General features: G+C 36.9%; 1 protein-coding gene across 12 annotated transcripts in view; it reads right to left on the bottom strand.

Moving 5' to 3' along the window:
- KIF16B (kinesin family member 16B) overlaps positions 1–26837 on the bottom strand; it is a 341720-nt gene that overhangs the window by 188239 nt on the left and 126644 nt on the right. For all 12 annotated transcript variants that reach the window (XM_074287819.1, XM_074287817.1, XM_074287818.1 and 9 more), the window contains one exon: positions 7058–7177. In XM_074287819.1, the coding sequence (XP_074143920.1) occupies positions 7058–7177 (120 nt within the window). The remainder of the gene's footprint in view (positions 1–7057; positions 7178–26837) is intronic.

Genomic DNA, 26837 nt, shown 5'->3' with positions numbered 1-26837 from the left:
CTAACATTGTTATTGTTTGAGGAGCTTGAAAAGAGGCTTGGTGTTGAGTTGAATATGATAGGAGGAATCTAAAAAACAAAATTTGATAGAAAAGGTGTCATACAGGTGAGGCACTAATGGAAGAACTGTTATAGTGGAGGCAGGAGGGGATAGAGGGCTGGTAATGCTAGAACTTTATTCTCATCAGAACTAGGTAAAAGAGGGAATAACATACATTTAAAAATCTCTAAAAGCCATCTTAGTTTACAAAGTAATAGGATAACAAGGGGGAAAAAGAAGAGGGGGCACTTCGAAAGGTAAACAAATACAGAATTAGTCATTTTAACCATAAATGTGAATGGGGTAAACTCCCCCATAAAGCAGAAGCACATAGCAGACTGAATTTAAAGGCAGAATCCTACAATAGATTGTTTACAGGAAACACACTTAAAGAAGGGCAATAAACACAGGGTAAAAGTAAAAGGCTGGAGCAGAATCTACTGTGCTTCAGGTGATGTCAAAAAAAAAAAAAAAAAAAAAGGAGGTAATCACGCCTTCCCTGACTGCTCAAAACAGGGATGAAAACACCATAAAAGGAAGTGATCATATCATTCCTGATGTCTCAGGGACATGTAAACACCAAAGGAAATGGGAAATCAAATCAGATTAGCAGGTTTCTGAAGGGTCTCATTTGAAACAGGTATACATAATATCAACATGGGAGGCATTACACATAATTACATAAATTATATAAGCACCTAATAACACAGGCTACTAATGATATGACAAATAACATGAATCAACATGAGGAATTATACATGTCCATAAATCCTAGAAATAGTCCAAAAGGAATCCATAGTTCATTACTTCATGTGTGTAGGGAATCCAATGATTCCTCCAAGTTTTGAAATCCTGCAATAATCTCATCAACAATTTTTCATCTCAGGGAATCCAATGATTTCTGCAGATTTTGACGTTCTGTATTAGTCTTATCATGTCTCAGGAAATCCAATGATTCCTGCTAGTTTTAAAGTTCTGCAACAGTCTTATCAACAAATTTTCATCTCAGGGAGTCCAATGATTCCTGATGGTTTTGAAGTTCTCCAATAGTCTCATTATCAGCCATGCTCTTTCAATGTTAGATGTTTCTTAGGTCTTCTCCTTTGTTTTGAGGTTTTTCCTCTGGTTCTGTCTCTCTCTAGGTACTCTCTGGCACCCATCTCATTCCTTCTCCATGTGGTTAACCTATCTAGTCCCTTCCATTCACCATTTTCTCTCCACATCACCTGGCAATTACATTGGAGCTGCTCGCACTGGACACTTTTTTCTATTGGGCTAAAAAGCCTGTATTCTCCCCAATTGTAATCTCTTTCTCCTGTCTGATTGCTTTTTGGCTGATTGTTCACATCAGAGTCCTGAACTTCTAAAGACTCTCTGGGTATAACCTCGGCTGCCATCATGCCCTACCTGTTTTTTGTTTGAGGTTTTGGAGCTCACTATACTCCAAAAGCCACAACAAGTTTTGTCTAAGTTCTAAACATTTTCTTGCTATGGATTTCTAATCATAAGGAGTTAAATGATTTCATAAACCAAATTCTCTAATATCATCTTAACATAAGACGATGTAGCCCCATGAAGACTGCAACCCTTTTTCAAATCCTTAATTATTTTCTAGATCAAAAGGAATATATCTTCTCTTTGCTTGGCCTGAAGAGTCAAGCTCTTTAATAATAGGGTATGCATTTATCAAATCAGATGTATCCTGTCCTTGTTTAGCCTTGACCAGTGCCTTTTGTAATCTTGTCATAGACTGCTTCATAGGTGGTGCTGATTATGTTACTGCCTCTCCCCCTCCTCCTTCTCCCTTCACCCATAAAGGGTTAATGGGGGGAGGGGCAAGTCAGGGGTTGGGGAATGCCCTAATAGCTTCTGCTGTGAAGCACCACACTCCTTAATTTCATCAGCTTCGTACTTAACTCCATTCTTGTCCAATTCTTCATGCTTTTCACCTCGTTTGTTAGTATCCTCTCTCTCCTACTCTTTCTTCTTTTTCCTTATTCTATAACTTATATAATTTTCCTAAAGTCAGTTGTATTAAGTTATATGTATAAAGTGTTTCTTTTGAGTCAGATCCATTATCATTGTAGTATTCACATAGTTGCTCTCCAACTAATTTCCACTCATCTGGATCTAATTCTTTTTCCTTTGAGAACCAAGGAACCAAGGTGATGTGTACTGTACTGTTTCTAAAAGTTCAATGATCTGCTCCCAAGTTACAATCAAACCTTAGTTTTATATAAGTTTAACCAAGCTTTCAACAAATTCCCCTTGTAGTGGAGAAATCTCCTTTCTGTAATGTGCTACTACAGGGATTATATCCCAAAGAGATATTTAAAAAGGGAAAGGGACCTGTATGTGCCAAAATGTTTGTGGTAGCCCTTTTAGAGTGGCTAGAAACTGGAAAATGAATGGATGCCCATCAATTGGAGAATGGTTGGGTAAATTTGTATTATATGAATGTTGTGGAATATTATTGTTCTGTAAGAAATAACCAGCAGGATGAAACAGAGAGGCTTGGAGAGACTTACATGAACTGATGCTGAGTGAAATGAGCAGAACCAGGAGATCATTACACACTTCAACAACAATACTATATGATGATCAGTTCTGATGGACGTGGCTCTCTTCAACAATGAGAGGATCCAAATCAGTTCCAATTAATCAGTAATGAACAGAACCAATTACACACAGTGATAGAACACTGAAAACTGAGTGTGGACCACAACATAGCATTTACACTCTGTATTGTTTGCTTGCATATTTGTTTTTGTTTTTTTTCCCCAAGTTATTTTTACCTTCTTTCTAAATCCAATTTTTCTTGTGTATCAAGACAACTATAAATATGTATACATAGATTGTATTTAATATATTTAACATGTATGGGACTACCTGCCATCTAGGGAAAGGGATGGAGGGAAAGAGAAAGTTGGAATAGAAGTTTTTCCAAGGGTCAATGTTGGAAAATTACCCATGCATATGTTTTTTCAATAAAAAGCTATAATAATAATAATAATAATAATAATAATAATAATGATAATGATAATTATAATTATAATAAAGGGTATACAGATCAAGAAATAAGAGGGTAAAGGGAATGGTTAAACAAATTATGGCATATGATTGTGATGGAGTATTACAGTGCTATAAAAAATAAGCTGATTTGATTTTAGAAAAACGTAAATATTTGCATAAAATAATGAAAAGTGAAGTGAGCAGAACCAAGAGAACATTGTATACATAAGCAGTATTGTTCAAAGAATTATTTTGAACTAAGTTGTTCTGTGTATTTTAAATCCTCAAACAAACTAAAAAGGATGTATAAAGGAAGGTGCTATCTATGTCTAAAAAAAAAAACGGATACACAGAAATATGTACAGCAAGGTTTTAAATATAGTTGTGAATCTGTGTCAAATGGTGGCTTTCTCTAATGCAAGATGGGGAGTGAAGGAGGGAGACAGTTCAAATCTTAAAATGTAACCAAAAATATAAATTAATTTTTTTAAAAGTATGAGATGGGTGGGGGAGAGAAGATCTTTGGGACATACTATATAAGTACTGATGGACTAGCTCAAAGGATTAATCTAATACTGGCACATTCACTAAAAAACAATTAACAGTTTGGTTGATTGAATTATTATTTACAACAATCCATATCAATAGTCTGAACAATAACACATTTTTTAAACATTTATTTTCATTTTTCCAATTGTTAGGTTGCTCACTTTTGAAATTTTTTGGATTTCAGTAGGGATAATCTATAATGTCCTAAGGCTTGATGCAATCAGCATAATCCATCTAAAAACAGGAATACTTGTATGTCATAATCTAAGAAGATTTCTTCTTCACTGTGTGTAAGACAAGTCTCATTATTGCAATAAATACCTTTGGAAAATATTTATCTCCTTGTTTAATACCTCACTGGATGTTAATAATCAGGACTTCAAAATACTTTTATCCTTACACTCATCAAGGAATTTTATATGACCTAGATGTACACATGAAAGATATGTCAAAGGACATTCTTGGAGGCAGTTTGTGCGCACACGCACGTATGTGTGTGTTCCTATATATATATATAAAATTTTTTAAAAAGCAATATCTTACTTTTTCTGTACCTTTCGATCAGAAACATGACTATACAAATATAGTAATCAACTGTAGAGGATCTGCAAAAACCTGATTATCATCTGAGGGCTACATGCACTTTTTAAATCTTTCTGGGCTTCTGTGAGTCTTCTTTACGTTATGTGTATTTCCATAGGAAATAAAGAGTGTCTTTTATTTCCTAAAAAACACAAAACTTTGCCTAGTCCTTCTATTTTTAATAAAAAATAATCCTAGTATGCATTCTCATAAGAATCTTACAAAGATAAAAAAGCAAATAGATGGATTGGTGATTACTGATTTTATCTCAGTTATCTTAATATAGTCTATGAATTTTTCCATTCTTATGATATCTTCTGTTTTCCAAGGTATCTTTTAAATTAATTCCTCAGGGCTTTCACAATTCTGTCACACATAGCATATGTAGGCATCAGAGTAGACTTGGTCTGGTCTAGCCAGTCTTCCAATTTTATCTTAATAACTGTCATTTATTCTTAATATGGCACATGAGATATTGCATCATTAAGGTCCAAATGTTCCTTAAGAACTGCTGAAAATTAATTGCCAATGGAATGAAAACAATTTTATTCTATTTTATATCTGTGGATATTCTATCCACAACATGAATGACATGCTCATTTGGGTTTCAACTAAATCCTCATTGTAGCTTGTATGTGATACTACATATATAAAAGCTACACTGGCCAAATCTGGTTGTTAGAATATCTCCACAAGAATCTGCATATAGATTTAAAGACAAATTATACAAGGCTAGTCTAATTACATTCATTAAGGTCCAGAAGATTGGCTATCAGTTAATATTCCCTCCCACAATAATTCATGGAGATCATCTTCACTACAGTACAGCCAAATATCATCTTTATTGGTAGAAAGCATAGCCATGACAATAAAATCAAAGTCTCTGAAAAACAACAAATAACTTAATAAAAAATAATATCTCATTGATGTACTGTTTTGGTGATCTTACTTTCTAGTGAGGTAGCTGAAGAAAGATGATGAAGTCTACAAGACAGCTATTTTGAACCAAGTTTCAGGAGAAAAAAAAATTAGGATCATAGAGCCAGGATCAAAAATATAGAGCTAGAAGCACTTCTGGAGGTTCTTCAATCAATTATATTCATTCACTTTTAGAGATAAGAAAACTAAAGTTCATTGGGAGTAAATGATTTAGTAAAGGCCCCAGAATTAACTAATATGTAGTAGTAGATAGGGGATTTGAAGCCAAGTTTTCTGACTCCAAATCTAGCCATTTCAAAGGGGAAAAAATCATATATACATATATATCCCAGTGGGAGATTCTAGTCTCTTAATCTCAATATTCTCAAATGTATTTATAATTACATTGACTGCAGAGTTCCCATCCATTCTTACCTATCAAATTCAGAGTGAATGTAAACAGCAATTGCTTCTCTTTTGACCAGAAATCCTGAGAGTCTTCCCCAACCAGATCGGGCTTGGATTTTGTTTGTGTTTTTGTGACTAAGTAAAAGAGGCCATTCTTTGCTTCAATTCTTACCTAGAATTAATCATGGAAGGGATGATGGCTCAGTCAAATTGAAACCAATTAAAGACCTTAGCTCAAAAAAAGCCAAGCTCTCTCACTGCAGCCAGGACCATCTCCTGTTGTCCTGATCTATATCTGGCCTCTGGAGGCCAGATGGCTCTGGAGGGGAAAGTGAGGGCCCAGCCCTCCCTCACTTAAATATAACTCACTTGCATGCCATAGCACCACCTCTCAGATGTCAGGGTCCTCTTTGAAAAAGAACAGACAATAACAATTCATCTCATGCAACTCACATTTTTACTGTCTCCAAAATTCCCAGTGGGGGCCATCTACCAACCTAGAGGTCTTTCTCACTTTCTCCTGATATCAAAAGGGGATCAGGAGACCTATCTGGCTGTCCACCTGAATCCCTTCTGCCTGCTATCTTCTCTTCTTAGCATACAATTTCTTGATTTCCTAAAACTCCTTAAATTGATGGAAATCACTCAGTCACACACATGCCGTGAACCTTTTCATTGCCTTTTGCGTGATGCTCATCTTTAATTCTTCAGAGACAATACAATAGCAAAACACCCCAAAAAAGTTAGGATTAAAAAGATGGGTCTCTATTCTTTCATGCAAAACCTAGAGCCCAAAAAAGTGTTCTACAATTTCCCAAAGGCAATCCAGTCTTCTTTTTCTCTCCTTTTAAATTCAACCACAAATCCCTGTCCATCTTTTATTCTCTTTCCAAGATATACAAATTGGTGAACAAGTTCTATAATCTCCTGTTCCAGGAAGCTCTGTGATTCTTTTAATATAATCAAACCGTATCAAAGAGGAATGCATCTGGAGGTTCTCACTATTCCCAAGCAAGCCCTCTTAGCCTGAACTCTAAACCAGACTTCTACCATTATCACCATGAATATTGTTTAGCAAATCAAACATTACTTCAATACACTGCAATATGATTCAAGAACACAGGTGCTATGTTGAATTCTAAAAATTACCAAGAATGACAGCTTCAAATGAAATTTAACTAAATTTTAAATTTCTATTTCAGGTACTTACTACTTCTCTTAGTCTTCCTCTACTTTTCTCCCTCAATTTTATCATCAATCCCTTAAGTTATAGGACAGAATAGACCTCTCTCCATCCTATTCCAGATGTGATAGAAACAGAGTGTTACACCTGGCCAGGCAAGGGGAAATTTGAAAACACCTATAATTCCACTTTTATATTCCAATTATCTGAACTGATGATATACTATACTTATATTTTCACCATACAGCTTTTAATGACTGCCTTCATTGTCATAGACTATAACAATAAAATTTGTTGAGAGAAAACAAAATATAATTACAATTTAAAATTGAAGCCATGTAAAGTGATGATTAGATTTATTTCTACCTTCAAATGATATAAGATTATTCCAGTACTCAGAAGGTCATCATCAATGCCAATCAGATGAGGCAGCTCAGAATCCAGAACAACTCCAATTCCTTCTTTCCTCAGGGCTAATGTTTGTTCCTAAAATGAGAAGGGAATTTTTTTTAAAGGTTAAATTTATTTGAAAGAAAAGTCAACTGAAAGAGAAAAATCAACCTAACTGTTTAAAGGGGAAACTACATTCTTTAAATAGAGTACTTAAATGCCCCAAGATTTACTTTTCATTAAAAATCAAAAAAGCATTCTAAAGTGTGGTTATAAATTTCAATTAGAAATCCCATTGCATGCAGGAATTATTCATGATATTTATTTTCACATTCAATTCTAGCAGATAAAATTCACTAAACTTCCAGAGCTACCTTATGTCTAAATCCTTCCCAGACCTAAGTTAAATGCTATTTCCTCAACTAAGCTTAGAATACACCAAGTAAAAGGAATGTTTCTCATCCCAGAAGGGTTTTACTCAGCAAAATCACATGGCTGTCAGACCATGAACCTGTCTTTTGATTCTATCTCCAAGGAGTTTTCCCCTCTCCTCTCCTTTTAGCATAACTTCTTGTAGACAATTAAGTTAGTCAGTAAAATACTGCTAATTGATTACTTGTCAGTGACAAAATAAATATCACCTGTTTTTCTAGCAGATAATGAGGTAATAATAAGAGAAATCAAACAAGAATGGGCCTGGAAAACCTCTTCTGCTTGCCGGAAAGATGAGAGTTGGAAGCCAAGGGCAAAGGATTTTGTCAGAGGAGTGCTGCTTTCCACCAAATAGTGAAGAAGAAATGAAAAATGTGGCTTTTTTAGATATAAGTGGTTGCAAGATATATGGAGCTCATAAAGATGGCAACATGTAAATATCAACCTCTTTCAGATTTATAAGAAGCCCATTTGCATTATATAAAGGTCTGTTTGGGGCTCTGATCACTGTAAAAGAAGCATCTTTGCCTTGTAGTAGATTATAATCTATAGAATAAGTCAAATGATCAATTATGCCATAGGTAGTGGTGGTTGTTGTGCCTTGTCTGACTCTGGTTCTTAGTGAAGATATTGGAGTGGTCAGCTTATTTTACAGAAGAGGATACTGAGGTAAACAGGGTTAAGTGCCTTGTCCAGGGTCATACAGCTGGTAAATGTTCTAAGTGTAGATTTGAAGTTGGGTCTTCCTGACTTTAGTCCAGGCATTCTATCTATCACCCCTCCTCCCCCACCTCTAGCTGAACCTTAGGTCCATGTGAAAATATAAACCAGTAAATTATTTGAGAGCCCTGGTCATCAAGTTGAGAATCCATAGAAGAAAAGGAAATCCCTCTTCTAGGGTTGCTCTGTAGAAAGGATCAGGCCCAAGGAATGAAGGGACAAGCAGCGAGGGAGTAACATGAGGTCCCCATGGAAATCACTCAGTCAATAAGCATAAGCTGGCTGAGTGCTTGGAACTGTGCTTTATGCAGGAGACACACACACACACACACACACACACACACACAAAGGCCCTGTTTTCAGGCACCCACAGTCTAATGGGGTCAACAAACGACGAAGGACCAATGAAACACCAGGAAAAACTGGAAAAAACCCAAAGGGCAAGGTAGGGATGTCAGGGGAGGTGGGGGCAGCGGTGCCTGCTGTGTGCTCACCATGCCCCCTTCCTGGTGAGGAGGGGGACAGTTACAGGAAGGGGCCGAGAAGGTTTTGGGGAGCCACCAGCCTCAGGAACCTTATCACCCTCATACATTTTAGCTCCGGCAGACACCCTTTCTCAGGATCCCCTGCCCCCAGGGCCATGGCTTTAGACTGCAAAGGGGAGAGATGGAGAAATCCTATCAGGGAGGGGCCCAGGCCAGTTATGACTTCGCTCCCCTTCAGCTTCCTCCCTGGGGGGGTTTTCCTCCAGCAGAGCTCAGCCTTGAGGCCAGGGCCTACAATGATGTCTTTTTCAAAATTTTTTGGCAGGCCCAAGGCTCAGCCCAGTGCTGGGCACTGATGTGGCAGTCTTATACTATGTCATTTCGATAAATGTGCTTAATTTGAGCTAACTGGCTGAGTACTACAAGTGAACCCCAGAGTGAAGACTCATGCTACATGAGTAGTCTCCATGGAGAGGCGTTAGGTTTCTGGTGGTCTTCATAAAAGGATGGGCAATCATTTATCACAGATATTATAGTGGATATTCCTTTCATTCAGGGGTTGGACTAAACACCTGTGGACATAACTTCCAACTCTCACATCCTGTGCTTCTTTAAAAATAAACTCACAGGTTAGTATTTTTTTGAACTTGAGATATTCTTCTCTTAGGGGACCCAATTTTTGATCTTGGGTTGGAGGGGGAAGAGCAACCCACACTTGATACATGAAAAATTAAGACTATGACTACTAAAACTAATTTCAATTTCAATGCCAAATTTGAATGATTATACAAAAACCAAAAAGTAAAATAAAACAATATATTATATTGGAATTCATAGTGGCAAAGGCTAAGTAGAAAAAGTTGAATATGTGAAATTGACTTTAGGAATAAGATCCTTTAGGATCCTATATCTAGCATTTTCTGAAGTTAGAAGGCCTGGGTTCACATCCTACCTGTATGACTTTGAGCAAGTCACTTTGACTTCTTTCAGTTGAAAAATGAGTGCGACTGGATGATCTCTAAGGTACCTTTCTCAATGTAATCTATGATTTTAGTTTCACCTCCTCATTTTATAGAAATGTTAAACATGCCCACATTAGATAGGTCCAGTGCTCTTACCATTGAACCACACATGGAAAATTCCTTAGAAAGTTTTTTTTTTTTTGTTTTTGTTTTTTTTACTTAAGAGAATATATAACTATAAGAAAAGATAGCAATAATCATATAAAACTATCAAATTTCTTATTTATAAACAAAATATTTTTCATAAAAATGATGCAACTTAAATGAATTTAAAGGAAAGAAATTAACTGAGCATGGGGGACGACTTTGCATTAAATCTGGCAAAATTTCAATATAGAAGAAGTTGACAAAAATATATAATAATATAACATTATCCCCAATAATGATGATGAAGTATATTTTCCACTTCTAGGCAAAGAAATAGCAGGCAAGCAATGCAAAATAAAACCTTTATGTTCAGGAATAAGCAACACATTGATTTGTTTTGCTTAACTATACTTAGGTATTGCAAGGAATGAATCAGTAGGAAATGATAGATACACCTCCCCACACCCCCCCCAAAAAAAAAACAAGAAGAAAATGAGAAATTTAAATTTAATATAAACTTTAAAAGTTGCATAGCAGAAATTCAGTTTCACACACAATATTCTTTTTTGTGCTTTGTATGTCAGAATGCCTGGACTTACAGATAACTGTTAAGTTCAAAATAAGAAACAATTTTTTAAAGAAAATGTGACAATCCCTTTCTCCCCAAGAGCTAATAACAGAGACTTTAAAAAAAATTGTCTTTAAAGGATAGGAGACAAAATTCTGACTAGATGATCACAAGTGATCCTGGATAAGAAAAAAAAGGTCCTAGAGACATATAAAGAGAATAATGTAATTTTACAAAATGTCCTCCAAGAACTCAGATTTTAAAAGGATGAAAAAAAAAAAGAGATACATGTAAGAAAAGAAAAATACAAAAAGCTGATATGGATTAACTATAATGCTATTTCTAAAGTTCTTAGCTTAGTGCCTAGTATGCACTATTTAGTAGGCACTAAATAAATGTTAGCTATTATCATTATGGAATTATATTTAAAAGGTCTTTAAAATGAACAGAAATTTGGGGGAAATGCTAAGCATTCAAAGATTAAATTTTAATATGTATTTAACTACTTGGGCATCAATAATTTGGGTAAGCTAAGATCCATCCTGGGCAACAACAAAAAAGTGCAGTGGGGGAGGAGAAATCACAAGTTATAAGTAAGGAAATCTATTACATTTTTGACAGCTTTTTTTATTAAGAACTCTCTGGTTTTACCCTTAGAAGTAGCATTGAATGAGTCTCATTCCTGTTCCACATGACCATTCAACAAATATTTGAAGGTAATTACTCTATTTCCTCCAAGTCTTGTCTTCCCCAAGGTAAATGCCCTATCACTCACCTTTCTTCTGAATCTACTTAGCTTTACAATACTTATACCAACTGCTTGTGTTAGGATTTCCTACCCACATTCTCATGTTGTACTTGGAGAATTGATTTTTTTTTTGGATGTACATTCAACCCTTTACATTTATTCCAATTAATAACTAGAGTTATTCCATTTTGCATCTACTTTCTTACCTGGTTTCAACTCTATGGAATAAGATGTTCCTATGTAGGATACCTTCTGGTGTCCCACACCATCTCCTTTCCAGTCTTCTTTTGCAATCAGTCTTCTCCCTTTAGATTCTAAGTGCTTTGAGGGCAGAGTCTGTTTTTCTTTTAGTTAAAGGTATTCCCAGTGCTTAGCACAGTGCCTGGACACGTAGTAGGTGCTTAATATTTAATGGACTGGATTTAAATGTTTTCTTCTTATTTTCATTCTCTCTTTCTAGCCTCTCAGGTTTCCTTTTGGATCCTGGTTTTGTTACCTCACATGATCCCTACTAACATATCATCTTCAAATTTAATAATTATGCCTCATTGGTTATGAAGACTTTCCTGGGAATTAGCTTACCATTTTTAATCTTTTTATTCCTCACAATTGTAGATCACTTTATAGTTTAATCGGTGTTCATATGTTTCATCTGACTCTCATAAGAGTGAGAGACAATGTAGTGTAAAGGAAAGAGTGTTAGAGTTCAAATCAGAAGAAAAGTGGGTTCAAATCCTACTCTCTGATACTGCCTAATCATCCTATCATGGGCAAATCACAGCTATTTCTAGTCTTGTTTTTATATGAAATTGGCATAATATAATATATCTAGTACATCATAGGAGTGTGATGAGGAATATATAATATGTAAAACTCTTAATACCTACTTTCCAGGGTTGTTGTGAAGATCAAATGTGATATCAGCTGAAAAGCACACTTGCCTGGTACATAATAAGCCCTTAATAAAAAGTGTTTCTTTTCTTCCTACCTTATTTTCTAATTTTAAAAAATTCACTTACAAAATCTGTAATGTGAAGATTTTTAACAGTGTGTTGTCAACCAGCGGAAGGATTAAAATAGAGTTTAGAAAACTGTCAGTAATATTATTGAGAAGATTCTTGCACTGAAGAAGTAACTATAATGCAGGATCTTCTGTATAACCAGGTTTCTATTTGCTCAACAAGATGGAAAGAGTATGAAGGAAAGGAAAAAGGAGATATAAGAAAAGAGGAAATTAGCAACAGAAACGTGATTCCACAGGATATAAGAGAATAATGGAAGAGTAGAGAAGGATGTGGACTTTGAAAAGCAAGGATGAACATGTTTTAAAAAAAAGATAGAAAGAAGAAATAAAAAGAGAGAGTTTTCACTTCTACTGTGGCTGATTTTTAATCATGAAGATAATGGAAGCAGACTGGGAATTTGCCTGAAATAAGGTGAGGGCCAGTTAATAAGGGCCACTGCTCTCGAGGGTCACTGGATGACAGTGCCAGGAATCAGTAGATCCTTTGTCAACTGACATTCCCAAGAAAGGCAATGATTTGGTTTCTCAGGACTACACTGAACATCCATTCTCCCCATCTTCCTGCCTCCTCACATAATAGCAGGGGGTAAGCCACACCTAGGCAATATTCAGTATAGGGCTTCTCCACAGTAGATAATTTCCAATTTTCTGATTACAACCTCACTCAGTAAAGTCAACTGAAGTCAAAACACCAGAGAGAAAAAAATTTAAAATAAAATCAAATGTGTCACTTTCCTAAAGAACTTTCAAATAATTGAGGAAATGAAACCAAGCAGACATCTTATATAGTTTGTAAAGCTATATTTAAGGTTAAAAGATAATCAACACCTGACATTCTCTAAATTAAAGATTTTCAGTCTGCTATGTGGAATGCTATAAATAAGTAGCTACCACAGTGCCCTATAAACAATAAAGAATCGGAAATCAGAACTATCAGAAAGGACAGCTTGCTTGTGTCACACTAAATGTACAAGGATAGGGTAGAGCAAAGATCTCTCCTACAAATCCATGATGTGTGTGAGGGTGTCTGTGTCTGTGAGATCTATGATGGAGAAAGAAGATAAAAAGTTTATTAATGCTTATCTTGTGACAGAGAGTGAAAGAAGTGTCGGAAATACAAACAGAACTATTCAAATCAGGTCTGGCCTACAGGGAGCTTATGTTCTAATGGAAGAAGACAGCAGGAAAGACTAGGGAAAGCCTGGTATAGCTGCAGCTGTCCTAGAAATGTCTTGAAGGACTGGAACCATGTAAGAAAATGCCAACCTTTGGCCAAAAGAGAGATACAGTGACAGAAGTGGAAGAAAAGTTGGGAGAGAAAGAGGAGGAGAGACACAGAGAGAACACAGTAAAAAGTGACAGAGGATTAAGATGAATTCCAAGAAGCAAATAATTGAAAAGATAGCAACTTAATTTGAAATCCACTGAACACCAAGCAAAGGGAAAGGCAGAATTCTGTATAACTTAAATTAGGGATTAAAAAGGGAAGGCCTAGTATGGCCAGTAAATAAGGCAATGCCCTTAACTTGTTCTTCCTGTCAGTCATTTGTGCATCTAGAACCAGAAAAAGTGCTGAGAATCTTAGTCTTAAAATAAAAGTCAGTGACTTCAATGATCCTGTTTTACTACATTGGGGTCCTTGTAAATCTTGAAGAAAATAATCCCTCTACTCTCGCCTGAGGGCATTAGTGGAATTAGTATATTTTCTCCTTTCAGTAGAGTTCACAGCTAGCTAAGTAAAGAGGGGAGACAATTTTTTTAAAAGGGATGATTACACCAACAGAGAAACTTTACCACGTAGCCACACACTATAAATCAGGCTCATCTGGAGAAACAGTTGCAACCCCAAGCACTGACAAGATTGAATATAGCACCCACAACAATGTCAGAGCTTTGCCCATCTCAGAACATATGAAAAGTAACAGTATTCACAGAAGAGAAAATGCTTTCTTCTTTATCTAGAAGAATGCAAAACAATTTGAGAACCCCGTCACACTCAAAGAAGAAATATTCACTTGCAACAGTTGCCCTCTAACACAAAGGTTATTTTGGACTAGTTCCCAGTTAAATATTCATTTTCCCACTGCAATCCTTTATATGGAAATGTTCAGGGCTTATGGATTTTAAAGAACATTTGAAATATAAAACAGTTTCTTCAGGTCAAAAGCATAACCTGGACCAGAAAAGACACACGCACAAACACAATGGCAAAAGCTGAATTATATGAAAGTTTCCAAGATTCAGGGGGGGAAATGAATTTGTGATTAATGCTACCCTACGGCTCTCTGACATTCAAACTGCATTCAAATACTACATGATATTATAAAAGTGTCACCTCATAAAACTAAAAACTAGGATTTAAATCATTGTTCAAGTGAAAAAGTAATTTCAGATGAAAATATCTATCACATATTAAATATTTATTGAGTGGCATATACTGTTATGCATAATTTATGAAACACCTCTTTGACAAGATAGAATACTTAGCACAGCACAACCTGGCACCCCCTTCCATAACTACAGGCATACTATATCCCCAAAGAAACAGATAAAATATTTAAAGCCACACATAATTTGCAACTGAACAATTATTTGACAATAAGGCTTACCCAGATTAAAGAAAAAAAAAAAACTACAGAGAATTTAGAATTTTAAGGAACATTACAAAAGAAAACAATTCACAACACAATTAAGAATCAATAATAGTTAATCAATTGATCAATAGTAATTAAGCACCTACAAAACAGTCAAAAGACAGTCCAAAAGACAGTCCCTCTCCTCACACAACTTACAATCTAATAAAGTAGATAACATGCAAACAAATAGATGCAGAGCAAAGTTATTTTTGTCACTATATAATGCTCTTTAATTTTATTTAACCCATTTAGGGTTTTCTCAGCAAAGATAATGAAATGGTTTGTGATTTCATTCTCCACCTCATTTTGTAGATAAGGAAACTGAGGCAAAAGAGCATTAAGTGACTTGTCCAAGGTCATCCAGCTAGAATGTGTCCCAGGCCAGATTTGAGCTCAGGAATCTACCTAATGCCCCACCCAGCTGTTCCAAGTTTCATATGCACTCAAGCGTGCAAGCACGCGCATGCACGCACGCACGCGCACGCACGCGCACACACACACACACACACACACACACACACACACACACACGGCATTAGCATTAAGAGGGTTAGGGAAGGCTTCCAATAAAACACGGGTTTTCAGTTGAGACAGAAGAGAAGCCAGAGAAGTCAGATAGTGGAGCTGAGGAGTAAGTGTTCCGAGGGCAGTGACAGTCAGAGAAAACGCTTGAGCCAGAGATGGAGTGTCTTATTCCTGGAACTGCCAGGAAAGCGTAAGCAGACTGGATGGGTAATAAGAGGTAGATTATGAAAGGCTTTAGATGACAAAATATTTGATCCAGGAAGCAATTTACCAAGTGGGAGGGGGGAGAAGATTTTTGGGAGGGTGGAGAGGGGCATAAGGGGGCAGGGCAGTGACATGATGAGACTTATGTTTTCATCAAGTCTCTATAGTGCCTGAGTTGGAGGACAGATTGGAGTGGGGAGAACCTTGAGGCAGGCCGAACCCCTCAGCACGAGATGACAAGAACCTACATCAGGAAGGGGGGCAGCTCTGAGGGGGGAAGGGTATATAGAAAAGACATGTTGTAAAGGTGAAATCAACAGACCTTGGAAACAGATTAAATGTGGGGGTAAGAGAGAGGGAGGATGACTCCTGGGGTGCAAGGAGTGGAGGGGGCCCTGGACAGAAACAAGGAAGGTAGGAAGGGGACAGGGTTTAGAGAGAAAGATGAATTCTGCTCTGGACATGCTGGGTCTAGATGCCTTCTGGACAGCAATTTTCCTGAAAGGCAGTTTCCGAGGCTAGCAGAGCATCAGTTTGGGGCACCTTGGAAACTTTTGAGAATCTTCTCAAAATTAATCAATGGGCACTGATGAGATCAAAGTAGTATATATAGAGAAGAGAAGCAGGCCCTAAACAGAAACTATGAACTTCTGGTCCCAGAGCTCATTTTCTAAATTTAGGGATCATTTTTTTTTTCCTTTATAGATGACCAGGTTGGTAATAATCAGAAGATTATTCATTCAGCCAATGCCTACACTAAGGACCTACCTATGTGCCAGGCACTGGGCTAAGTTTTAGTAATTCAACAAAAAGCAAAGGGTAGCCCCTGCCCTGAAGAAGCTCACAATCTAATGTGTAACATTCTCTGCATTACTATATGAATTACTGATGCATATTAGTTTATATCAGGGTATAAATACAGGAGGAAAACTTGTGGTACCACAAAAACTCAATGTCCAATACTAGTAAACAATCAATTTAATAACTTAAAGAATCAGTTCTTACAAATTAAGAAGGAAACCACATTTCAAATCTCACAGAAAGAGAGAATGAATAAGCATTAATGTATCAGCTATTATGTGCATATTTCAAGTATCTGAACAAGCATTACCTAATCTGATCTTCAGAATAACACTGCAAATTAAGTACTATTATTTCCCTCATTTTACAGTTGAGGAAACTGAGGCAAATAGCCATGAAGTGATTTGCCCAGGGTCACAAAACTAAAGTATCTAAGGATCTTTCTGACTCCAGGTCTAACTGTCATTATGCAAGATTTACTTGCCAACAAGAGTTTCAGCTACCTGAAACTTTCAAGCAACGAATGAACTGTTCTTGATGAACAAAATTTTTGGATACCTGAGGATCAAATACTACTGTTATTTTAACAGCTTTTTTTTTTTTTTAATGTAAATCATTATAAGGTACATAATTCCATCCCCTCCAAAAATTTTGTGTCATTCTGTGGAAAATTTGGACAATAAGCTAAATTACTTGGCATATAACGAATACGTCTATCCTCAGAATGGCTGAATGGTACTGATTTCCCGGGGGTCAGATACAGATATCTGCCTTTGCCTCTCCGATTCCTGTGTCTATCATTCCTGATTTCAGCACTGCAGTATGAAAAGCCAACTTGTCATTTACCATCCCCTAACAGTATATCTAACTCTTATCTCTTCAGCAAGTCCTTTCTACTCACAACTTCAGTGGCTTCCAACCTCTAAGAAGAGCCTCATTCTTTTTCTCTTTGTTTTTTCTCTCCTTTCTTATTCTCTTCCTTCTCCACATTTTTTGGGTTTTTCTGCAAAAAAAAAGTTGCCCTCAAAATTCAACTTCCCATCTGAGACAACTTAGGTGTCTCAAATTATTTGCTGTTTGTTGAGTTCAAAGACTCCCCTCTTTACTACGCCAGATATGGACATTTCAGGGAAGTTCCTTGGGAGAGAGTCCTAACCCAATTTCTCTGCATCACTGTCTATACCACCTCTACCAAAAGCCCTACCAGTGTTAGATAGCCTGTTGCCTTAAATTTCACTGTAAGTTCTGCCTTTGCAATAGTAATATCAAGTCTCCTTTACACCAAGAATGCTATTAATCTGGATATCTAGAGACAGAAATCTTGGAGATACTTAAAGGGAGTATTCAATTGAACACCTGCAAGGAGTCAATACATGGGGTTTTTTGTTTATTTTTAGAGGTATCTAAGGTCCCTTAGATTAAGGAACTAAGAGGTCCCTGAACTAGGGAATCAGAGAACATAGAAACATGACTCCAAAAGGGTCCCTGCGAGAACAAGACACTAGAGAAGCTAATGTAATGGTCACTCTGTTAGCAAGGCCTCAGCAAATATGATGAGAGACGGCCTGCTTAAAGAGTCTCAAAAACATTATGGAGCCCGAATCTCAGGACACTTAAGGAAATATGGGAGCCTTTGCTTCAAGGAACTCAAATAAGGGATCTAAATCATACATAGGCTAAGAATCTTCAGGTGTGTCTTATTCCCTGCCCTCATGTGAGGCATGAAGATGGGGAGAGAAACTGAATCATTGCCTTCCTCTGGGAGTGTCAGTCAACAAGGGCAGCTACTGATTCCTCTCTCAGTCATCCAGTGACCCTAGAGCTAGACCCAGAGACTAGAATTTATTAGGCAGTCTTTACTTCACCTACTTCAAGCAAATTCTCGGTCTGCTCCCATTATCTCCATGATTCAAAATCGGCTACAGTGAAAACTCTTTCCCTTTCTCTTTCCTTTTCCTATAGGGAATTTTTTTTCCCTTTTCTTTTCCTTCACACTCTTTCTAGCTTCTTGAGCAAACAGATACCTGGCTCTCTCCAGAAGAGGCTGTATTACTAGCCATCCTCTCCACTGCCTTCTCTCATATGTTAAGAAGCACTAGGTCAGAAAGAAAAGCAAAATTAATCTTCACACATGTTCCTGACTGTCCCCTTTGACATCATCAAGATCACTTTTGAGGTTCATTCCAATCACTTTTTTTTTAACCCAGTTTAAATTGTGTTGAAATCTATTCTAGGGTCCATTTTATCTTTTTTTCTCAGTACAATTAAACAAGCATTTGTTAAGTTCTATCATGTGTAGGCAGTATAATAGGTGCTAATGAGACAAAGATGAAAAGATAAGAGTGCCTTTCAGGTAATTATCTTCTTCTAAGGAACTGGGTTCCTGGCAAATAGTTTGATTCTCTATTCCAATCCCCACCTAAGAATTGAGACCTGCAACATATATTTTGCGTTCTTCTCAAATATCCTCAACCCCCTCAACTTGCAGGAGCTTCAGTTTCCCTCTCTCTAGGCCACAAACAGAAACTGACATGCCACTGTTTGGATCATCACCCATAACTATTCCATTTCCATGGTTTAGTACAGAGAAATCTTTTTCTTCAACCACCAACCTTCAATCCCTCCCTCTCACTGCTCCTACACATAGTCTTTACCCTTAGTAGGTAGGACTTCCCAGTTTTCCTCAACTTCCTTCCTTTCACTGTCTGGAACCTAGGATTCGTCACTTCAATCAAAAAACAACTAGTCTTTACTCCCTAGAAAATGGCTTCAATTACCAGTCACATCTTATCAAACCAGAACTCTGTATTGCCTTCAATGTCTGTGTCCAGCTGAATACAGTTTGAGGAAGTCAACCAACCGTGTTTACTAAATAAGTTAACAATTTTTTTTTTTTAAAGAATCCTTTAATCCAACTTTATTTTTTTAATTTAATTTTTATATTATTTTATAATTATAACATTTTTTGACAGTACATATGCATGGGTAATTTTTTACAACATTATCCCTTGCACTTACTTCTGTTCAGATTTTTTCCCTTCCTCCCCCAACCCCCTCCCCCAGATGGCAGGCAGTCTTATATATGTTAAATATATTACAATATATTCTAGATACAATATATGTGTGTAGAACCGAATTTCTTGTTGCACAGGAAGAATTGGATTCAGAAGGTAAAAGTAACAGTTTACACTCACTTCCCAGTGTTCCTTTTCTGGATGTAGCTGATTCTGTCCATCATTGATCAATTGGAATTGGATTAGCTCTTCTCTATGTTGAAGATATCCACTTCCATAAGAATACATCCTTGTACAGTATCATTGTTGAAGTGTATAATGATCTTCTGGTTCTGCTCATTTCACTCAGCATCAGTTGCTATAAGTCTCTCCAAACCTCTCTGTATTCCTCCTGTTGGTCATTTCTTACAGAACAATAATATTCCATAACATTCATATACCATAATCTACCCAACCATTCTCCAATTGATGGGCATCCATTCATCTTCCATCTTCTAGCCACTATGAAAAGGGCTGCCACAAACATTTTGGCACATACAGGTCCCTTTCCATTCTTTAGTATTTCCTTGGGATATAAGCCCAGTAGTAGTACTGCTGGGTCAAAGGGTATGCACCATTTGATAACTTTTTGGGCATAATTCCAGATTGCTCTCCAGAATGGTTGGATTCTTTCACAACTCCACCAACAATGCATCAGTGTCCCAGTTTTCCCACAGCCCCTCCAACATTCATTGTTATTTGTTCCTGTCATCTTAGCCAATCTGACAGGTGTGTAATGATATCTCAGAGTTGTCTTAATTTGCATTTCTCTGATCAATAGTGATTTGGAACACTCTTTCATAGGAGTGGAAATAATTTTAATTTCATCATCTGAAAATTCTCTGTTCATATCCTTTGACCATTTATCAATTGGAGAATGGCTTGATTTCTTATAAATTAAAGTCAATTCTCTGTATATTTTGGAGATGAGGCCTTTATCAGAACCTTTAACTGTAAAAATGTTTTCCCAATTTGTTACTTCCCTTCTAATCTTGTTTGCATTAGTTTTGTTTGTGCAGAAACTTTTTAATTTGGCATAATCAAAATTTTCTATTTTGTGATCAATAATGGTCTCTAGTTCTCCCTTGGACACAAACTCCTTTCTCCTCCACAAGTCTGAGAGGTAAACCATCCAATGTTCCTCCAAGTTATTTATGATTTCGTTCTTTATGCCTAAATCTTGGACCCATTTTGATTTTATCTTAGTATGTGGTGTTAAATGTGGATCCATGCCTAGTTTCTGCCATACTAATTTCCAGTTTTCCCAGCAGTTTTTGTCAAATAATGAATTCTTATCCCAAAATTTGGGATCTTTGGGTTTGTCAAACACTAGATTGCTATTTTTATTCACTATCGTGCCCTGTGAACCTAACCTATGCCCCTGATCAACTAGTCTATTTTTTTGCCAATACCAAATGGTTTTGGTGACTGTTGCTTTATAATACAGTTCTACATCAGGTACAGCTAGACCACCTTCACTTAATTTTTTTTCATTACTTCCCTTGAAATTCTTGACCTTTTGTTGTTCCATATGAATTCTGTTGTTATTTTTTCTAGGTTATTAAAATAGTTTCTTGGAAGTCTGATTGGTATAGCACTAAATAAATAGATAAGTTTAGGGAGTACTGTCATCTTAATTATATTCGCTCGGCCTATCCAAGAACACTGAATGTCTTTCCGATTATTTAAATCTGACTTTATTTTTGTGGCAAGTGTTTTGTAATTTTGCTCATATAATTCCTGACTCTCCTTTGGTAGATATATTCCCAAATATTTTATACTATCGACCATTATTTTGAATGGAATTTCTCTTTGTATCTCTTGCTGTTGGATTGTGTTGGTAATGTATAAAAATGCTGAGGATTTATGTGGATTTATTTTGTATCCTGCAACTTTGCTAAAATTCTGAATTATTTCTAATAGCTTTTTAGCAGAGTCTTTGGGGTTCTCAAGTATACCATCATGTCATCTGCGAAAAGTGATCATTTGATTTCCTCATTTCCTACTCTAATTCCTTGAATTTCTTTCTCAGCTCTTATTGATGAGGCTAGAGTTTCTAGTACTATATTGAAAAGTAATGGTGATAGTGGGCAACCTTGTTTCACTCCTGATTTTACAGGGAAAGGTTCTAGTTTATCGCCATTACATATGATGTTTACTGAAGGTTTTAAATATATGCTCCTTATTATTTTAAGGAATAGTCCATTTATTCCTATACTCTCAAGCGTTTTTTAGTAGGAATGGATGTTGGATTTTATCAAATGCTTTTTCTGCATCTATTGAGATGATCATATGGTTTTTATTAATTTGATTATTAATATGGTCAATTATACTAATAGTTTTTCTAATATTAAACCAGCCCTGCATTCCTGGTATAAATCCCACTTGGTCATAGTGTATTATCCTGGGGATGATTTTCTGAAGTCTATTTGCTAATATCTTATTTAAGATTTTAGCATCGATATTCATTAAGGAAATTGGTCTATAGTTTTCTTTCTCAGTTTTCGATCTACCTGGTTTAGGTATCAGTACCATGTCTGTGTCATAAAAGGAATTTGGTAGGACTCCTTCAATCCCTATTTTTTCAAATAGTTTATATAGCATTGGAGTTAGTTGTTCTTTGTTTGGTAGAATTCACATGTAAATCCATCTGATCCTGGGAATTTTTTCTTAGGAAGTTGGTTAATAGCTTGTTCTATTTCTTTTTCTGAGATGGGACTATTTAGACTACTTACTTCTTCCTCTGTTAATCTGGGCAAGCTATATTTTTGAAGGTATTCTTCCATTTCATTTAAGTTATCAAATTTATTGGCATAAAGTTGAGCAAAGTAGCTCCTACCTATTGTTCTAATTTCCTCTTCCTTAGTGGTGAGTTCACCCTTTTCATTTTCAAGACTAACAATTTGCTTTTTCTCTTTCCTTTTTTTAATCAGGTTTACTAAGGGTTTGTCTATTTTGTTGGTTTTTTCATAGAACCAACTCTTAGTTTTATTAATTAATTCAATAGTTTTTTTTTTTACTTTCAATTTTATTAATTTCAACTTTTATTTTTTGAATTTCAAGTTTTGTGTTTGGGGGTTTTTAATTTGTTCCTTTTCTAGCAATTTTAGTTGTAAGCCCAATTTGTTGGCCCTCTCTTTCTCTATTTTATGCAAGTAGGCCTGTGGGGATATAAAACTTCCCCTTATTACTGCTTTGGCTGTATCCCACACATTTTGGTATGATGTCTCATTATTGTCATTTTCTTGGGTGAAGTTATTAATTATGTCTATGATTTGCTGTTTTACCCAATCATTCTTTAGGATAAGATTATTTAGTTTCCAATTATTTTTTGGTCTATTTCCCCCTGGCTTTTTATTAAATGTAATTTTGATTGCATTGTGGTCTGAAAAGGATGCATTTACTATTTCTGCCTTACTGCATTTGATTTTGAGATTTTTATGCCCTAGTATATGATCAATTTTTGTATAGGTTCCATGAACTGCTGAGAAGAAAGTGTACTCCTTTCTGTCTCCATTTAGCTTTCGCCAAAGATCTATCATATCAAACTGTTATAGTATTCTATTTACCTCTTTGACTTCTTTCTTATTTATTTTGTGGTTTGATTTATCTAATTCTGAGAGTGCAAGGTTGAGATCTCCCGCTATTATAGTTTTGCTATCTATTTCCTCTTGCAGCTCTCTTAATTTCTCTTATAAGAATTTAGATGCTGCACCACTTGGTGCATATATGTTTAATATTGATACTGCTTCATTATTGATGTTGCCCTTTAGCAGGATATAATGCCCTTCTTTATCTCTTTTAATTAGATCAATTTTTGTTTTTGCTTGATCTGAGATGAGGATGGCTACTCCTGCTTTTTTGGTTTTGCCTGAAGCATAGTAGATTTTGTTCCACCCTTTTATTTTTATTTTGAATATATCACCCTGTTTCAGGTGTGTTTCCTATAAACAACATATAGCAGGATTCTGGCTTTTAATCCAGTCTGCTAACTGCTTCCTCTTTATGAGGGAGTTTATCCCATTCACATTTATGGTTAGAATGACTAATTCTATATTGCTTGCCATTCTGTTAACCCCTGCTTATGCTTTTCCCCTTTCCTTCCCTCTTACCCCGCTACCCAGTATTAAACTTGTGAACACCACTTGCTTTTCACAGCCCTCCCTTTTTTAGTATCCCTCCCCCACCTTAAAGTTCCTCTTCCTATTTTACCCATTTTTCTCGCAATTTCTGTATTCCCTTCCCCTTAGCTTACTCCTTCCCTTTCACTTTTCAATGAAGTGGAAGAAGTTTTACCATAAATCGAATATGTCTATTGATACACACTATGTTCATCTCCCTCCTTTCTTTCTCTCAGATATAATAGGGTACCTTTGCCTCTTTATGAGATGTGGTGCCACTACTTTACCCTTTTTTATGATATAATTTCCTTTCCACCTCTAGTTTCTAGGACAAATTATACATATGTTCTTTACATATTTTTTTGACAGAAGTATAGTTCTCAAGATTTCTTTTTACCTTTTTAGAAATCTCTTGAGTTCTGTATTTGAAGATCAAAAATTTTGTGTAAATCTAGTTTTTTCATCAAGAATAGATGGAATTCATTTATTTCGTTAAATGTCCATCTTCTTCCCTGGAAAAGATGCTCATTCTTGCTGGGTAAGTTATTCTTGGCTGCATACCATAGCCTTTCAGAATATCATGTTCCAGGCCCTTCGTTCTTTTAATGTGGACGCTGCTAGATCCTGGGTTATCCTTAGTGTGGCTCCTCCCTATCTGAATTGCTTTTTTCTAGCAGCTTCCAATATCTTTTCCTTTGTCTGATGGTTCTTGAACTTGGCCACTATATTTCTTGGCGTTTTGATTTTAGGGTCCCTTTCAGTAGGTGATTGATGAATTTTTTCAATGTCTATTTTACCCTCTGTTTCCAGAACGTCTGGGCAGTTCTCTTTGATAATTTCCTCAAAAATGGTGTCCAAGCTCTTTTTTTCCTCAGATTTTTCAGGGAGTCCGATTATTCTCAAATTGTCTCTCCTGGATCTGTTTTCCAGGTCTGTTGTCTTTCTGGTAAGGTACTTGACATTCTTTTCAATTGTTTCATTTCTCTGGTTTTGCTTGACTACCTCTTGGTTTCTCCTTGAGTCATTCATTTCTACTTGTTCGAGTCTAATTTTCAACAATGTATTTTCTTCACTCACTTTTTTTATATCTCTTTGTAATTGTCCAATTGAGTTTTTATCTTCTATGGAATTTTTTTTCCATTGTATCCATTTTATTTTTTAGAGAGCTGTTTTCTTTTTCCAGCTCACTAATCCTGTTTCTCAATGATTTGATTTCTTTATCCACTCTGTCTTTAAATGCATGGGATGACTTCTCCAGGCTCTCTTGCCAAGCTTCCCTTTCCTTTTCCCATTTCTCTTCCAGCTCTCTTGTGAGAGCCTTTTTGATTTCCTCTATGAGATTCTTTTGTATTGAGGAGCAGCTCATATCCCCCTTAGGGGATTCCTCTGGGGACAGTCTGTTTTTAGTCTCCTCAGTGTTTGAAGTCTGCTCTCTCTCCATACAAAAGCTGTCAATGGTTAGAGCCCTTTTGAATTTTTTGTTCATTTTGTCAGAGGAGGAATGGAAGAAAACAAATTGACAAGAGAAACAATTGGTCTGTTTTGCGGGGGATGGGGCTGGATGGTATTAATGGGCTTCCTCTACAGACTGGGGGTAGGGCAGCAGAGAGCCACTAACAGAACAGCAATGACTGTACTGAGTCTGTGCTCTGAGGCTCTGAGAACACTGAGTCAATCCAGGTGGGGGTTGGGGGTGGCCAGGTTCTGAGAGATGCTGGCTTTCCGGGGGTTTTAATCTTCACCTCCGATGTTTACACCCTCTCCTCTGCTCCTGGCTTGCTGCCAAGATGGAGTATCCACAGTGGGGTAAAAGCCTTTTCGCAGAAACGGCAGAGATCACACCCCTCCCCCTCAGGTCTGAGCTGTGTGAGCTGCCTATCTCGCTCTGGCTTGCCTGCCCTCAGTCTGCGCCCAGTCTGATTGACCCTCCCCTGAGCAAACACAGACCTTTTCTGGTGACTTTCAATGATGTCTTCTCTTGGTGATTATTTGTGGGTTTCTTTCTGTGTCAAGCATTAAGTCTGAGGCTTGTCATGAAGTAAGTTCTGAGAGAAAACGAGGAGCTCAAGCAGCTGTCTGCCTCCACGCGGCCATCTTGGCCGGAAGTCTGATAAGTCAACAATTCTTAACTGGATCCACCTTCAATTAGCTGAACAAAGATGGTTTTATTCTTCCCTGGGTTGAATCCTGTCATACTCTCCACAATGTTTGCTCCAAAGCTTTGTCTTTTTCCTCAGGCCTCTCATACCACTTCTTCCTTACTCCCTCTCTCAGCAGAAGACTTTATTTCTCACTTATTGAAATCCAGGTCCTCTCCAACTGTACCCCTATTCTTCATAACCTATTCTTTCCTCCTTTGCTCCAGTACAGAAGATAGGTGTTGTGCTTGTTAAACCTACCTTCTCCATTTATGCTCTCAGTCGCCTTCCTCTCCCATTTCCTTTTGAGATGTGGGTACCTGATCATTTTCTTGGAGCAATCTTTGACACTTTTCTATCTTCCAGTTCCATATCAAACCAGTCTTTCATATCCTACTTTCATATCACTTGAATCTGTCCCCTCTTTACTCATCAGTCTCTACCCTAGTTCAGACCTCTATACCTTTTCACAAGACTACTGGAATCACCTCCTGAGTGATCCCGCTGGCCTAATCTCTACCCTCTCAAACCCATCTTCCACAAAGCTGCCCATTGTTTTGTTGTGCTGTTGCAGTTTTGGGAGGGACATGGGGCAGGGGAGAGTATTGAAAGGGGATACTAGGCCAGGCTATCTTTCTTAAGCTGGAAATGCAGTGGTCACTCATGGCTCAGGTCTCAACTGATATGGAAGCTCTGATATGGTCTGCTTCTGACCTGAATCAGTCCATCCTTCCTCCTCAGGAAGCCTGTTTACTCCCTAGACAGGAAGCTTATACTGGTGTTAGACTTGCTAGAAACATCCTATCAGCTTTAACCATATGCAGCTCAAAACTCCTGAGCTCAAGCCACCTACCAGACTCAGCCTACAAGGTAGCCGAAATTATCATACCCTTGTGCCACCGCTCCTGGCAAATGGGGTCACACAGCTAGTGAGTAGGATGACTTTTACCTCAAGTTTTTCAGACTTCCGTTATTACAGCTCTACTCACTGTACAATTTAGCTATTTGTTGCTCACAATACTTATTTCATATTGGAAGTAAGAAGATTAAAGAGAATTATTAGAGGCAGGAAAATTTGGGCAAGAAATAACTAAAGTAGAATGTTGGGAATTCTATGACAACCAGACAAACCAGGCCACTTCTACAGGAAGGATAAGGAGTCAATACAAATCTGTGGAAGAAGATAATTTCT

The sequence above is a fragment of the Sminthopsis crassicaudata genome, chromosome 2, assembly GCF_048593235.1.
Source record: "Sminthopsis crassicaudata isolate SCR6 chromosome 2, ASM4859323v1, whole genome shotgun sequence".
Taxonomy (NCBI): Eukaryota; Metazoa; Chordata; class Mammalia; order Dasyuromorphia; family Dasyuridae; genus Sminthopsis; species Sminthopsis crassicaudata.
This window is presented reverse-complemented; position numbering and strand designations above follow the sequence as displayed.